The sequence below is a fragment of the Rhinolophus ferrumequinum genome, chromosome 4 (assembly GCF_004115265.2).
Source record: "Rhinolophus ferrumequinum isolate MPI-CBG mRhiFer1 chromosome 4, mRhiFer1_v1.p, whole genome shotgun sequence".
NCBI classification, from domain to species: domain Eukaryota; kingdom Metazoa; phylum Chordata; class Mammalia; order Chiroptera; family Rhinolophidae; genus Rhinolophus; species Rhinolophus ferrumequinum.
In genome coordinates this window covers 95,886,611-95,904,046 of record NC_046287.1, presented here as the reverse complement: position 1 = coordinate 95,904,046, position 17,436 = coordinate 95,886,611, and the positions used below count along the sequence as shown (strand labels likewise).

Here is a 17,436-nt window from a genome sequence, read left to right as displayed (position 1 = left end):
CATTTTGCTTATGAATAGGGGCCAAGAATGAATTCACCTGTAATCCCAAAAGTCACTTAGTGTGACGTGGAGTTGGACTCTAGTCTCAAATTTATCATTAATGAGATATGTGACTTGGAATAGTTTAATTGAATTTCTCTGAGGTGCCATCAGTTCTTATAAAATGAGTGGCCTTGATAATCTACAAGGCTTCCCTGTGCTCCAACATGTCATGTTTTTGGAGTTAAAAGAAGGAAGAGGATAGAATGTTGGTTGGAATTTCCTCATAATATTAAAGAGCTCAAATAAATAAATACAATATTTCTATCAATACCATTCACCTTTTGAAGCTTGCAAGGAAATGATTCACAAAAGAAGTAAGAAAAGGCATTTGTTTTTTATTTCTTCAAAAGCTAGGTTATTTTACCACGTGGGTAATACAGTAGGAGGTAAGGGATATTTCTGTAAATGTAAGATAAAGTTTCTGTATTATAGTGCAAAAGACATCTTGCTTGTGAGAAAAGAACCAGACTGAAACTCTCAGCAGAATGAACGGAAAAGCAGGAATCTAAAGGCAGATGGGACGCGCTGTACTTTACTAGGTGTGCTGGTCTCAGCCAAGTTCCTTCACTGACCCCATCTTTAAAATGGGGATGTTAATCATGACCTCAGTGTCTTGCTGTAATGGTTCCCATGACGACATGTGGACAAGAACTGGACTCAGGGGCCTGGCACACAGCGCAGGCCCTCACGGTCCTCCCACCGTCTCAGCCCCTAAGGGGCACCACCCACATTGGGAAGCAGAAGGTTGTTGCCAGGGGGGATGGGAATAACCAGAAAGGTGCTGCAACAAAATCATCAAGTGCTTGAGGCAGTCCTTGCAAACGGGAAGGATCCAGGTAGGAGATAAAAGTCTTAGCGCTGAAAGACGTTGCACGGCACAGGCACGGAGCCTGAAATCACCGTGAGAGTTTAGAGCCATTTCCAGTCACTGGTAAGAGGACAGTGGCGGGATAAGCAAACAACAAAAGTCATTTGGGAGGCTTGTTAAAAAGACTACATACGACAAACTCCCCTACACACACACACACACACACACACACACACACACCCCATGCACACTGCCCCCTAGGGATGATTTTCATTCAATGATCTGGTGAGGAGTCCAGGAGCCTGTGTTTTAAAAAGCTTTTCCCGTGGTTCTGAGGCTCAGTCAGGTTTGGGAGCCATGGGATTAGTGAACAGTAACTGGCTGCCTTCCGGCGCAGAGCTCACATTGGGCAGCGGGAAAGTGAGCAGCAGAGCAAGCACTGCAGTAGGAGTCTGGATGCAATGCCGTCAGCCCTCACCGGACTGGGGACCGTGGGGAGTCACATCATCTCTCGTACCCTCATTCGTCTCATTAATTCAGCAGAGGTCAGATCACCTCCTCTGCCTACCTCAAAGGACTTTTGTAAGAACCCATTGATTTTAAGCCACTGGTGTATTACCTTAATGGAAAAACACTTCACTGTAAAGTGTCACACAAATATCCAGGATCATCGTTAGTCATGGTCATTATTATCATGGGGACCCTGGGATGACAGAATGCCATGGTCAGCGCCCATCCATTACACCCTGTGGTAAGCTTCAGGCAACCTTGGAGGCAGGACTCTGAAATGGGTTCCACGTTGTCATGACGACACCACAGATACCCTTTCTAAGTGCTAGACTGGGATTATGGTGGGTCTGGAGTCACCAGGCTCTCCCAACTTTTACAAGTCACACGAATTGTGCTACTCTCACAAATTGACACAGCTACAAGTCGTAGTTCTGGGCCTTAGAACAAGTCACTGAGCTCTCCCAGCCTTGGTTTCCTCAGATATAAAGTGGGGATGAAATTGTGTAGGCTGCGTCCAGCAGCCCACAGCCTAGGGGGGCCAGGGAGGTGGAAATTCAGCCCAGGATCCACTCACCCAGCTGCACGCCCATGGGGCTGCATTTTCTTAAGGGAGGATGCATTTCCTAATTGTTTTCTAATTAATGAGCCCAGAGAGGAAGGCTTTTCCTAAATCACAGCAAGCTGCTGTATCTGCTAACGGTGACCCTGGTGGTACCCACCCTAAAGCTTGGGCATCTAATGAGAAAGTGCATTAAGTCCTTAGCACAATGCCTGGCACGCAGCAGGGTCCAATGCAAGGCAGCATTCAATATTATAATTATTATGAATTCATTCACTCAACAAACATTCCCTGTGCACCTTCTGTACCTCAGCTACTACGCTAGGGCAATTGGACTGTCCGCAGCGATCAGATGTTATCCTCTGCTTGCAGGAGCTTATGCCTGGGGTCAAACACATATGAGGAAATCATTACATTTGAGTATTGATACAGGAGACCATGTCCAGAGTGATACCTAGAGTGTGAATTTCTAAGTTCCGATGACTGTGCTTTAAGGTTTAATTTACTCCGACAGATTTCTTATCTAGAAAGTAAAACTTGTTAGGGTTCTCTGATAAAGCTGTTTATATAGCTCACACTTCTTGTGTGAGAGCTGGGCACACAGAATGGGTTTACCAAGCCACTGTCACTTGCTTCTCTTTGTGGACCACCATCTGTGCCCACTGTGGTGCCAGGGCAATGCTGTCAGGAAGGTCTACTTTCTTACAGCGTGGCCTAGAATTGGCTGATGAAGGACAGAATCTCCTACTTATTTGTGTTACTGTTTCAGAACTATGCAAAATACATCCTTGTTTGAAGTAGCTTAAGAACAAATGAAAATGCACGCGCTCTTTTTATTCAATTGCCTAACTAAGAAATGCTTTGCATTGAATAATGAACTTAACTTTCAAACAAAGGAAAATCTCTCTCTCTCTCTCTTTTTTCACATCATTAAGTGGAGAGGTCTACGTATAGCTTTTGTTAGCAAAGGGGATTTAACCTGTGCAACCTTCTGAGACTAGACGCTGGTCAGCTTTAGTGTCCTTCACAGAGACAGATGGACATAATGACAAAATAAAATGTTGGCAGGTATGTGCTGGAAATCCCTGGTGATAAATGACAGGCTTTATTACTTACTATCTCTCCTAATTTCCTTTTCCTAGTAAGTAGCTCTAGGTGAAATCTACACAGGAAATAGTTTTAATGACTTTAATAGCAATGGTTTAATGAATTAATCTATTTTGGGTATTGCAAATAAAGTTTTAATTAAGAAACAGCTTAAGTTCTCAAAACAAACCTTGGATCTGCAAATATAGCATACCAAGAGTTGTAATTTGTCCCAATGTCCTATGTCCTATTATACCTAAGCACTGTAATACTTAAAAAAAAAAAGAAAAACTAAATATTTGCTTCAATACATGTAATGACTAAAATATAATCATTATAACTGTAAACAACAGGGGTAGTGTTATTGCCTTATTTCATAAAGATGCTGTCAGACTTGATTAACAATAAAATAAAGCAAACACACTTTCTCTCTTAGCAGATCACCTTCCCCAAGAGCAAGGGGCACAGTGCTTCAAGGTCCCTTGCAGATCGAGTGTCCTATGATTCTGCATGTCCCTTATCTTACTTAAATAACACCGAGTCACCAGTGAAGTTGAGCTCATAAATCTAGGCAGGATTCTACAAGAAGCTGGTTTTCCCTGAATGAAGGACCAGCTACCTCATTCGCCAGGCCCAGGACAAAATAAAAATGTGGGTCCTCCATTCAACGATTATTAATAATTTCAAGATGGCAAGAACAGAGCATTAAATCAAGGGAGGGACCCTTCTGAGCATGGGGCCCTGCCTGAGTGTGGTTCAGGGACCGTTGAGATCCTACAGGTGTTTGCAGGCCTTGGACCCCTAGCTTGTCCCCCTCCTCGTTCCTTCTCCAGTTCCTGCAAATGTAGTTCCAATACCAGAAAGCTGCAGTTATATGTTGCTGCTGTTGATGAAAGCTAGGTAACCAAAGCTGCCTGGGGAATGACACTGGCAGGCATCCGGGGGTATACTTCCGGGCTCCTGCCCTCTCTCCATCGGAATATCCCATAAAACCCACACAGAAAGGGAACTAAAAGACTTACGGCATTTAGTCTCCTTGAGATGCATGGTCTGGTTTTACAGAGTCATTGATCTTTAAGCTAAATGGGACCTTAGAGATTATCTAGTTCAACTTCTCTCACTCGAATTAGGTCTCCATCAAACTCCATTCAGGCCGAGGACTCGGGAATGAAGTCTTGGTTGTACAGCTCTGAGCTGATGGTGATTTTGATGAACAAACCATAACCGATCATCTTCCAGAAAGACAAGGTCTTAGTGCAAAGAGTGATTCATGCTATACCACATGGATTTACACAAGATGCTGCCAACCATGCTACCAACATGTGCAGTATTTGAATTTTAAATTGCAGCCAGAGCAAAGAGACGGAGGCTACTGTCTTGGCACTTGGAAATCCGTGAACACGGCCTCTAGATGGATTCATAAGACACGGAGACATCGTAGATGAATCCAGGTTTGAAGGGGGTGGGTGGTTTAGGGCTGGAGCTGAAAGCATCACTTTACCAGGAAATATGTCTCTGCTGCTCTATTCTCCATTTACATGTAAGTATGTGCTTGTGTGTGTGTGTGTACATACATACATACATGTGATACACATATGTATTTAAAATAAACTCTCATCCAGTTTTTCTTAAGGGATAGACATTATGTCAAATGCTTGAAAAATATTAACTCATTTCATCCTCATAACAACCCTATAAGATAAGTACTACACTTATCCTCCTTTTTAAAGATGAGGAAACTGAGGACTGTGGAAATTAGTTATCTTGCCCAAGGCCCCACCGCTGAAGTGGTGGAGGCTGGATGCACATCATGGAGTCTTGGCTCAGTAGCTGCTCTTAACCACTAGGTTACCGTGTCTGGAATCTCCCATCATGCCCAAACACCACTAACCCCCCTTACTCTTCATGGTTGTGTGAACCAAAAGTTAAATGATATGCATTTACTACATTGGGCCATCTGTGCTCCTAGCACGGTAGTCATAGCTGTGGCAAATATTTATATCAATGTTACAGCTGAACCGATGTTAGTTTGTACAGATGTTAACCACCATTACACAGTTGTGATTTTATACATAGATGCTATCTCAAATAGTTTCAATCCCTTTTCTACCATTATAGTGCTACTCTAAAGGGCTAAGAGTATACTTTTTGTTTTGCCATTTTTGCTTTGATTTAGATTTAAGAGGTAGAATCAAACACTCAGCTTCTCTTCTTTTTTTCCAGAAAGAATCAAACAACCAATTCATAGTTAATATATTCACGGGATGTAAAGTACAGACAGCACAGGGAATATAGTCAACGGAATTGTAACAGCTATACACGATGTCAGAGGGGTAGTAGATTGGGGGGGAGGCAGTATAAATGTCTAATCATTATGATGTTTTTGTACACCTGAAATTAATATTAAAAAATTAAATTAAAAAAGACAGTAGTTGAAATACGTAAGAGCTTTTTACGGCTTATTTTCGCTCTAACAATTGCCCCTCTTTTATGTCTGTTGCATATGAAGTCTTTTCTTGGGACTAAAATGAATATGTAATTTATTTTCAAGACCGTGGGCACAAATCCCCGTGGCTAGGAAAGGTGAAACCTATGATTGTTTTTGGAGAGTTCTGTGATGACTACAACTCAGTGTCACCCAAGAGAGGAAAGTGCTACTTGGCCATCTCTGTGACATCATGGTGACAACGTTTGCATTTCCACGCAGCAGCTTAATATAACTTACACTGTTACACTTCCAAGATATTCAAATATTTGTACTTTTAGGACATTATTATAATGATAAATACTAAATTTCACTAGAAAATGCTTTCAAGGATCCTTTAAGGAACCCGGGAATATTTCCACTTTATCCATTTGGAGAGAGGATTAAAGCGTATGATAAGATTTTTCCAACTTAATATCATTGCTGGGAAATATATTAATTTTCATGGGGTTGCAGAAGCATTATCTCTATTGTTCATTTAATTTCCTACACAGGAAGGAGAAAGAGGTAGTCAACAAACACAGTATGCCATGATGAAATATAGATAAAATATTCTCTAGGACACCAAATAACAGAACCATAGGATTCTGAAATTTTTATTTCAGATAAAAATGTTACAAAGGAAATATTCTGCCTGAGAATGTCATATGGCTTGACACAGCAGATTTACAAATACAATATTGTGTAGTCATGGAACATTCTATAGTGTCCTTTTCCAATTTCTGGAAGCTTGATCTATTTCTGGTTAAATAGATAAGTTAAGTGATTTGAGCAGCCTAATAAAATTTGTGTGCTTTGCCAGGATAAAACCACAGTACTGAATTAATATCCTGCACTACAGTCCCAACCTGCTTTGACAAGGATGCTATTTCATGGCTCAATAAATGCTTATTGACTAACTACAAACATGACAAAAATGTTTGTCCTTCAACTGGACTGTTTTAGAACTAAACATTCAAAGGTTCTGAAAAAAGCCCAGGAATGTTGTAACAGTTTCAAAACACTGTTGTTTTCATTTTGCAATATCACTAAACTTGCAAAAGGGCAGAATAGAAATATACTATTGGATGAAACTCCAGAAAACTACAAGGTCTTCAAGCAATTTTTTTCTTTATAAGTTGTTTTGTTCAATATAAGATTTAAAAAGCACAAAGGAGGAGTATATATTAGGTTGGTGCAAAAGTAACTGTGGTTTTTGCAATTATTTTTAAGCTTTTAAACCTCAATTATTTTTGCACTAATCTAATATTAATTTCATAGACATGTGCTCCATGTCTAAATGATCAAATTGGTGACTTCCAAAAATTGTATCAAATGGTCTTCACAAGGAATTTCAGCAAACTAATGGGGCTGGTGTCTCTTAATGGGGCTGGTTACTTCAGAGTAACCACCAGCAAGTAATGTGAACATGGTCCTTTCTTTGCTCTAGTTCCATGAGGAAATTGTGTTACTGACAAGAGTTAGCTAATAGCATATTGTAGATAAATTAGGCCAAACTTAAGTTACTTTCCTTACAAACACAAACATTTAAGATGTTGTTATCTATTTTTCTCTGAGAAATCTCCCTTCAATCATCTTTATTGTGAACAAACCGTAATGGATAAATGTCAGTAAATATATGCAATCCTGGAAAATTCAATATATAGAAGCTTTCTTACAAGTTAAGCTTTGTTCGATTAGACTATTCCTGGATATAGTGGCACTGGAGAAGTCACCTTTCTAATATAAAGCTCTTACCCCATTATATGTGGGGCCAACAAGTTATCGTAACCAAAGAAGTATTCCTGCTAAGACCGTTTTTATTTAATTAACTACATTGTAATTTTTTTACATATGGGGGCAACCTTGGGAAATATTTCCTTCAAATGATTTTTTATTTTTAGTTTGCAATATTTCTAAATTAAAAGGCATATTTTATTAGTGAGATGTATTTTTTATGAGTTTTTAATTCATCAAGAGTTCTAGGACCAAATAAATAAATGTGTCACAAAAGATTATTCGATATAGCACTACTATTATTCTGCTATAAGAATGCTGAATTTCAGACAGTGTTGCTATTTTTCTAATTCCCCAGAAATTTAGCACATGTACAGTATATATAGTTCACACTCAACTATTGTGCTGTAAATAAAGGATGCCCTTGGACTTGGTCCTTGGGGTCCTTCTCTTATCTATACGCTCCTCTTATGTAACCCCATCCGGTCCTAAAATTTACTCTATAATAGTCATATGTTAACTCCCAGACTTATTTCTCTGGCTTTAATTTTTCTCTCAAACCCATACTTGTAAATACAACTCTTTGACTTTCATTTTTAGATGTCTAATAGTCATCTTTGAACCAATTTGGCCAAAGGAAAACTCACTCTTCAACTTTCTTATGAAAAAAAAAAACGTGTTCCTTTTGCAATTGCAGCATGCAAATCTGCAAGGTTTCCCCCATCTCAGCTCATAGCACTACAAACCTAGGAGTCTTCGAAACCTCTCCCTCATTTCCAACAACCAATCTGTCAGCATTGTTGTCTCCACTTCCAAGACATATTCCAAATCTGTCCCCTTCTCTCCATTTTCATCACTATCACACTAGTCCGTTCCACTGTTTCTCTCTCACCTGGACCACTCCAGTAGTAATTTATTCAGGTCTTGTCACTCCTCTGCTTAAAATCCTTTGCTTCTTATCACATGTAGAATCAAATCCAAACTTCTTGCCCTGGCAACAAGGCCCAACCTGATCTTATAACCTGACCTTAACCCTGCTTTTGACATCTCCTACCACCTACTCATACCATCTTTTTTCATTATCCTCTAGGCACACTGGCCTTTTTTTCTTTCTTTCCCTGTAAAATGACAAGCTCATTCCAACCTCTCTTAAGCAAAACTTTTCTTAGGGCCATCAAATATGACCTTGTACTAGACACAAACTTCTGCGAGTTATCATATGGCAGTTAATGTAAGTCAGTGATTCTCAGCCTGGACTGTCCTTGGAACCATCCTTGGAGCTTTATACAAAAAATTGATCCCCAGGCCCCATCTGAACTTCATCAGAATCCCTGAGAGGCAGTCAAGGCGCTCGCGTTTCTGAAAGGCTTCAGATGATTTTACATACAACTAAGGTTGAGAACCTGGTATAAGCCATGTGCTTTCTCTGATTTAACTGTATACTTACTTGACTTGGACTTTTTTGTTGTTAATATAAATCAAATCTAAATGTACTCCCTTTTCAAGAGATGTTAAAAAAAAAAAAAAACCTGACAGAGTAGGATGACCTGTTCTTTACAGTAAAGTGATAATAAAAGGAAGGGCACTGATATAAAACACATAAAAAGGATCAGCCAGTATCATCCTGTACTTTTTGATACCATGGAACACATTTAGATTTTAATATGGAACTTTTTTATGGCCTGTGTTCTATTCTTGATCCCGCTCTGCATTCAAGTCCCAATCTCATGTTTACATCACATCACAGGATGCTGCTGTTGACTTTGAGAATGAATAAACCTGTTTTAACATGACAAGAACTCACGGAAATTTGGTGGAATTAGCGTTTCTAATGAAACTCAAACTTTTCAGTGTTTTAAGTTAGTTTATTCTTGGCAGTAATATAACTTCCTGTGTCTAAGAGAAATTATTTAAAATGAGACTATAAAAGAGATCAAAAGACTTGGACATCAATTAGTTCACAAGCTACCTAAATATTGTTACAGGAGTATAAAGGAATCAAACATATGGATTACATCTCCATTAAAATAGAGCAGGGTTTTAAAATAAAGGAGCAGAAAGCTTTAGAAAACTCATTTGGATTTTTTCAGACCTTAACATTTGAAAAATAGTTCAGACACCAAAAGCTAAAGAATATGCTTCTTCCTAGACAACTTAATAATGCCATAAAAGCTAAGAATTGTCACCAGTGATGGCCGATTAAGGATCTGGGGAATCCAAAAGGACCTGTCACTCACCCTGCTTGAAGAAACACCTATTTAGGCTTCACCACAGCATCTCCTTCTTGCAGCCCTTGGCTTCTCGCAGCAATGGCCGTTTCAAATCTCTATAAGCCTGTTCACTACCCAGCCCAATAGGATGACTAGGGGATGAGCTATTTTAGGTGTCAGCATTATTTTTGTCACTCCAGGAAGAAAGAAAGAGCTGTTAACTCAGTTAAATTTGTTCTTCATTTGTAAACTAACTGCAGGTGACAGAGCGTTAGAGAAAGGAGTTGAGGTCCCTATGTCCCCATAAGGCCTATGAAGGCGGCAGTGTGGTGTAACAGTAAATGGGCACAGATGGCCTTTGACTTTTGACCACCTGAATTAGAACCCTGCCTTGAACCCTAACTCTGTCATCTTGGGTATAAACAACAATTGCCACCATTATTACAATAATCAATATTGAGATAACAGGTGAGAAAAACTCTTGCTGACCCTAATGAGGATAAGAGTCTTGAGATATTAAGAAGTATGCTTTGGCAAAAATGCCATAATCTGATGGAAATATGGCAGCTACTACAGAACCGGAAAGCCCAAGAGTTCCCCATATAAGTTCTTCTTTAACAATAACCCCTTTTTATTATTTTGTAATGAAATGAACAAATTCGAGCATCATTCAGATCTTATGCTTCCATTGGTTTCATTATTTGTGTCGCTGTGACATGTGTTAAGAAATGCTTTTTTCCAGTTATATATAATCCCCTCCTTCCTCAATATGGTCGCACTGTACAGACATCCACAGGCTTCCATATGTTTACACAGTCCTACGTGTCTTTCTGTTTCATCGACAGGACAGCCTTCAATGAAGAGAAGTAAGAATGAGTCAGAAGTTTGCTACAAAGCACTTTGAACACTGTTCTACTGAGTAAGGGAAAATAAGAAGACAATTTTAGGGAAATTAAAGAGCTCCTAGCACAAAACCTTTATCTGATAGAAAAAAAATATTTTTAAGTTGATAGCCTCATATCATCTCTTGGCAGGACAGAGCTCTCTGGGGGTATACTCATACGGTTGGTTATTCCGATATTGTGAACCGAACCATATAAAGAACGCCTCTAAAAATGGAGCGCACTTTCACCTGGAATTGATGCCAGCGTTAATAACTTAAGTATTTCAATGTCTCATGGCCAAAGTTCCATATTTTAGCTACCTTAGCAAGAAAACCCAAGAAAATCAATTTGCATCTAAAAGCTCCTTCACTGAGTTGGCTTGGTTTTGTGGCAAGCATCCCAGCTCACTTAGAGAAGCAGAAGTTGAAGCCTGCTTCACACAGGATTGTTTGGTCCCAGTTGAATAACCTGCTGGCATCTGCTGTTAGCAGAGTGGTAAGCAGATTATGGGTGAGCAGATATTAATATTCTGATTAAACATTTCAAAACCTCATACTGCTATTTAAAAAAAATATTTGCACCACTCTGGGAGAACTCTTATACTTACCATTCTGAAGCCACTTTTAGTCTTAATTTCTGTATATTCATGATCTTAAAATCTCTACCTATGTCCAGAATTTGATTTATGTCCCAGAATCAAAACTTTTTTCTCTCCACTGCCTTAATGAAACAGCAATGTCTACAATTCATATGAATAAATAGCTTTCATGGACAATTGGAATGGTTTTAAGTCTTTACATTACACTCTCTTCCTTCCCAGATCTCCTTTTGAAAAAGACAGGGCTGCACTCATCTTTGGACTCAGCTTCTAAAAACACCCAGCACAGTCTTGGCAGCCCTCCTGGAAAGACTTCTTATTTCCTGAAGATCCATTGATTTAACAAACCTAACAAACTTAAATAACAGAAGCTATGAAAGAGACATTTGCAGTGAGCATTCTGAAGTTATGAAGCAACAAAACTTTACTAGACCACGAAAATTTCTCTAACACCATGCATTATGTAGATGATATAATTTAGCACACTATCACGGAAGTTATTAATTGTTATTAATTGAGGTCTGCAATGCACATACAGGTCTTTATAAATTAACAGCCACAGCTATGGGGTCCACCACAATTTATTTCTGGCTCCAGATTGAAAATCTGTTTATTTTTGGGTGCTTATTAAATGGGACCATTGTGGTGGAGATGAACATTGTATGCTGACCACGTTACCTGTTGGGATCATCTGTAATCTCTACTTCTAATTTGACAAGTTAGGTTGATAAGGACCTAATGCTCAAGGAGATGCAGGCTCTGGAGATGCCAAACTCAGGTAGAACTCTCTTCCACCCCTGTGGTCACTGGCCAACTCAGGAGATACTGTTAGAGAGACAGGAGGCAAAAAAATCCAGAGACTCCACTGGTGGTCAGCTCAGGAGCCCTTCCATCCACACTTCCCCAATTCCTGAAACATCTTCCAGCAGCTAGCACTTGGAAAAAGTGGTCCTAACTCCTACACTGCCCTCGAACTCTTTTGTGGCACAGGGCCACTTTTCCTTATTGGGGCAGCTGTGATGAGCTAACCAGCCTGAAAGCTCGCAGGTAGGGCTCTGAGGAGACTCAGACCACTCACTGCCTCTGTGGCCCTACAAGGAGACAGTTCCGCGAAGCATCACAGAGGGAAAGCCCCAGTAGCCCCAGTGTAGGCTGGAGAGGTAGGTGCTCAGGAAGGGGCTGGCCTTCTGACCTAAGCAAGGAGTCTTAAGGACCCCTTGGCTCCCAAGGATCACCTCCACTCCTCCTCTGATTCATGGACAATGGATTCCAAAAGGGAGGCCCTCCTTTGTAACCCCAAAGTGAGGAGAGCCTGATTCACAGCAGGACAGGGGTGTGGGCAGCTATCTACTTGCACCAACAACTGTCCACCTGTCATCCCGCAAATCCTACCCCCAAACATCTGGTCTCCCAGAGTTTGGGATATACTCCCTAGCCTTCTCTTGACTCTCCCTCCTACACATGCAGTGGACGTGTCCCGCGTGGAAAAGGCGAAGTTGGGAGAGGGGCCGCTTTTGGGGAGGGCCACTTGGGCTGGGCACTCATTCATTCAACGCGGTCGGGTGGACGGCGGCGGAACAGAGGCCAGCACAAGGCGAAGCGACCGGCGAAGGAAGGCTCGCCAGGGCACCCTGCCCCGGCTCCAGGCCCGCGTGCGGCGCCCGGCCCCGCTGTCAGCGCGCGCGCAGGGCACAGCCCACACCCACTGGGGCGCACGGCGTGTGCGGGGCGCCCGGCGGGCTTGCGGTCAGGCCTGGCCGCCGAGGGTGTGCGAGTCGCCTGCTCCGCCCAACCCCTGGCTCTGAAACCCTGTGCTGGAGCCCGAAGCGGCGATGGGGCGGTGGGCCCGCGTGGACGACACCATCCGCGCCTCCTCCCGCCCCCGCGGGCCCCGGAGTCTCGCGGGCACCGACCTGCCAGCCGTCTCTCCCGGACGTTTTTCCACAGCCGATCCCAGGCTCTGGCGGTGGAGTCCCGCAACTGCTCACTGATGGATCGCCTGAGCTGCATTTGGAAAGGTTTCCGTTTGCTGGTCATTTTAGATCCGTCCTCATAACGACCAGCGGGCTTGCCACCGCTGCTCCCTCGTGGCCCGCACCTCAGACGCCCCGCGACTCGAGATGCCAAACGCAGGACTCTGGCTGGGGTCCTGGGACCCGCCGACAGCGCGACATGGGTCCGGCGTCCCGCGCTGGGCCGGGACGCGCTGCCACCCGAGCGCCCTGCGGTTACTCTCTGCGCTCCGTCAACTCCTCTACTCCTTTCCCACTTTCCCTCGGCCCGGCGCTCCTCCGCTCCCTCCCTTCCCTTCCCTCCCCCTCTCTCCCGGACTGCCTAGCGCCCCGCTCCTTCCCAGGCGAGCTGTGCCTGCCTCCCTCCCTCCCTCGCCTAAACCTGACAGCCCGGTCCCAATGGCCCCACTTACGGAGTTTCATCCCCTCTTCAATTTCACTCAGAGATCAAGGGCTGTACCATATGCCTCCGATTTCTTGATAGTTTCTATTTTTCGGTCTCAGAAACCGCCACCAACACAACCGTAACAAAACTTAAACTATGCCACAGCTAGTGCCATAATAACTCATGAAGTCAAGTCACTGGAAATCAGCTATTCAGTTTTGGGTGGGTTTCTTTTTTTTTTTTTCTTTTTTAAATTCAATACAGGTACTCTTGTATTAATTGCTATTTTTTTCCCTTGTATCATCAAATAATTATCTGGCTTAAATAGTCTAGAGAGTCAAAATATATCCATTGTATAGTCATTCTATAGAAGGAGAATAACGTATAAATATTGTCAAACCATGCAGAACCCTCAGAAAGTAGTTTTATATACTCTGGTAAAGTATTAAAATCTGTACGCAGTTAAAAAAAAAGGGCAGGTATTATGAGGAAGTGAAAGATGAAAAAAGTATTTTAAGATATTTCAGCCAATAACAGAAGGTAGGCTTATCATTAGAAATTAACTGTGATTCCTGCAGGGAAGCGGGAGGAAATGGGCGGGCTTTTTAAGGAATCCAGGAGGAGATGGCCCTGGCCATTTTCCTGGGGTCCAAAGCCTTACTCATAGATGAAGACCACGATACCTCAGACCTCAGAGTGTCCTGCTGTTCTCAAGGTTTTGCTTCTAAGGTGTTTGAAGACCCTTAGAGAAAATAATCACGATATTTGACGTGATTGGACAATATGATTAATTTACATCTCAAGTTGGATGAGAGGAGCTGAAATCTTTCAAAAGGGAATTTCTGAATTATTTCAACAGTAAAATTGCTTAAATCTCATTTCCTTTTAACTGTCTTTGTACCAGACTGCCAAGTAAGAACCAAAGTTTAGTCAGCTGTTTTGTCCTTATATGTTGTTGTTTGTTTGCTTCAATTTCAGATGCTCCACATGAAGTTTGAAAATTAAAGAAAAGGATTCAATCCTCCCTCTATTATACACACTGCTAGTGACTTAAGGAATAAAAACCAACAGTTACCTGAAGTAGTCCCTCGACAGTTATATTTTTTAAATTTTATTTTGGTGTTTTTACTTTAAATATTCGAAAATGCTCACTAATGAAACACATTTCAGAATGAGCTAGGAAGTAATGAGTGAGCTTTTTGGTGCCATCCTGGTAAACCTTTGAAATTGTCAGTTATGAAGCAATAAGTCATGGATCAGAAATGGACTTGAAACTATGGCAGCCAGTTATAGACTAATCCAGATTGCTTTCTGGACCCACGCCAAATACCCTTTTGATTACATCCTCTGTTTTGTATGCATGTAGTGGTAACGAACTGCTCTGCAAGGAGCAAGATTGGTGTTATCTTGAAGTGACTGCTGTACGGTATAACAACAGAATGTTTCACAATAACATTCCCAGGGAAGCTGTGTATTTGACTTTCAAAACGGATCTCTGATTGAATCAAACCCAAGCAGTAGTTGTAACATTATACACACAGGCATAGAACAGCACAAGGAACATTTGAGCTATTTCGCTGATCATTGAGCTCTAAAGATCCCGGGGCCCTAGTATTTTCTATTTTAATGTGTATTTTATAGTCAGGTTTCATGGATTAGATGTTTTCCTTAAATGACAAATCTCAAGATAAATTCTGGCATTGCGACTTTGCTTCATTCTGGCTGGGGGAGGGTCTATGATTTCGGGCCTGTCCAAGAGGAGCCAGATGAAAGACTGAAGTGATCTGCTCAGAACAGGTGCCCCTGAACAGCTTGTGCCACACAGCTCAGCCCAGCTCCCTGCCTGATCTGGCTGCTGGCCCTGCTGGAGGAAATCTCACAGCTGTACAGAGGTAGCCGCCACAAATGCAAGCATTCCAAACTCAACGGAAATCTCAGGGCTACTCGGAGTCTTTCACCCAGGCCTTTAGATGGCATCCATTCCCATCTTCCACAAGCCCTGCTTCAAAGCCAAGGCTTAGGTAGGACCCGTCCCCTCCTACCTCCCATTGGGTCTTCACCTGGAGCAGATGGCAACACTGCCTAGCTCAGAGGAAAGAAATCAGGAATCTCCAGACTCCTGCTACCTTCTTACTTCCTCCCTCCCCTCCCATCACAGTGGAAGAGGTGTCTCTCTTCCCGCCCAACACCTGGTCCTTGATCCATGCTCTGCTGACCATCCTCCTCATTCCTACAAGGACTTTGCTACGTCACTTATTTCCTTTCTCTTCTATCGCCGCAACCCTCAGCTCTCACCCTCCTTTAAACCAAACAAACACCAAAGCAACCACAACCATTACAAAGTTCCAGGCTTCTACCTTGTGTCTTTTGGGAAAGAAGTCTCCCCCATCACCACTGCCATCTGGCTCCCTCACCACGTCATGGAAACTCATCCTGCCAAGGACACGGATAATTGTCTGGTTGCTAAAGCTAATGGATGTTACCAGCTGTTTTCCCTTTTGCGGTTGTGGACGACGAGACCCTGCTGCTGACCATTCCCGTCCCCCGACACTGCCTCATCTCCGCCCTCCTCACACCATGCATGCCTCACCGACTCAGAGCTCCTCTGCTTCCCCTCAAGGGTGGCAACCCCTGGGCTTCAGTTCTCAGCCGCTCCCCCCCTTTTCCCTCATGCTTCGGAGTCCCTGGATGCTTGCATTGCTTCCTGTGGGTTGAACCCTCACCTCTCAAGGCCCAACTTGGTACAGACAAAAAATACTTGTGTTCAAGATTGTGGCTGGAAGCACAGTCTAGCTGGACTCTGGTCACATTTCTGACGCTCAACACTACCTACTAAGAGGATTGCATTGTGGGTTAAATGAAATAATCCACTTGGCACAAAGAAAGGATTCAATCAATGCTCCATGAATAGTACTGTCATTACCACATCGCTGTGCTACCCAAATCTTCCCTGAGCCCCTCCAAGGGGCCTTTCCTCACCCTCAAGCTGTCCCATGACGCCCCCTCATGGAACCCAGGTTAACTTCATAGCACTGTAACTTGTGGGCGTGCTCCTCTTTGTTTGTTTGTGGTCTGTCTTCCAGGCCAATCTGGAGCACTGTGTGAGCAGAAGCCTTGTCTGTCTCAGCCACCAGGGTACCCTCTGAGTCCGGAACAGTCCCTGACAGTCTTGCAATGAAACCTAGAACCAATGAATGACGGTGCTCCAGTGCCAAATAGCATTTACCTTAGTAATGGATATTACTAAATTTTTCCCTCTACACATGCTCTTCCACGTCTATTTCATATGTTAGCCAAGTGATGCTGCCACCATGTTAGTGTCCAAAACAGCAATCTAGAAGTCATTCTAAACTCCAACATTCCTTACATTACTTCATTCTCTCCGTTTCTCCAGACCCATAGGAACTTGCTTAGTTCAGGTTTTCTTCTTTCCTCCCCTGCATTTCAGCATAATGAGATTCACATTAGAAAGCTATTGCTCCTTAGAATAAATGCAAATTTTAATTATGCTTGCAGTGTCATTAATTATCACACTCTCCTCTTATATAAAGTTTATTAATTTTAACTATAGAAGTAATAGATATTGATAGCTATAGTTTTTAAACACAGAAAATTATAAATAGAAACATCCAAATCACCTGTAATAGTACTAGGAAGAAGGAACCGATAACATTGGAATATTTTCCTTTTCAGTTTTTTCTTTGCATATTTATAAAAATTGGAATAACTTTTACACCAAATTTTGTAGTTTATTTCACTTATCATTAGATTGTAAGCCTTTTCCCAATTTATTAAGTTAGCTTTTAAAATACAGTTTTTAATGAATATATAAAATTCACACCATAATTTATTTTGAAACTTTTATAATTTTGGACATTTCATTCCAAATTGTGGAAATTACAAATTATACTGTGATGAAAAACTTTGGCAAATGGGAAAAAAGAAATGATACTTTTTTCTTCTCCTTCTCTTAATACTTAATATAATTAAGACCCATCACCACTGTACCCTCAACCACAAGCAATGGACCACGCACCCACCTACACGTATCAACGCCATGGCTCTGCAAGCCTATGAACTTCCCTCGTGGACGCCCCCGCCCTGTTCATCTCCAGCTGTGCCCTCACCCCTTGCACCAAGA

At 42.1% G+C, this 17,436-nt stretch overlaps 1 protein-coding gene across 3 annotated transcripts in view; it reads right to left on the bottom strand.

Moving 5' to 3' along the window:
• Positions 1-17,436, bottom strand: part of STARD13 (StAR related lipid transfer domain containing 13) — a 499,960-nt gene that overhangs the window by 200,660 nt on the left and 281,864 nt on the right. Inside the window, exon 1 of one of the 3 annotated variants that reach the window (XM_033104424.1) lies at positions 12,812-13,171. The exons of the other annotated variants lie outside the window; for them this stretch is intronic. Coding sequence (XP_032960315.1) covers positions 12,812-12,935 — 124 coding nt within the window. The 5' untranslated portion in view covers positions 12,936-13,171. Of the gene's footprint in view, positions 1-12,811; positions 13,172-17,436 lie in introns of those variants that run through there. 3 annotated transcript variants of the gene reach the window in all.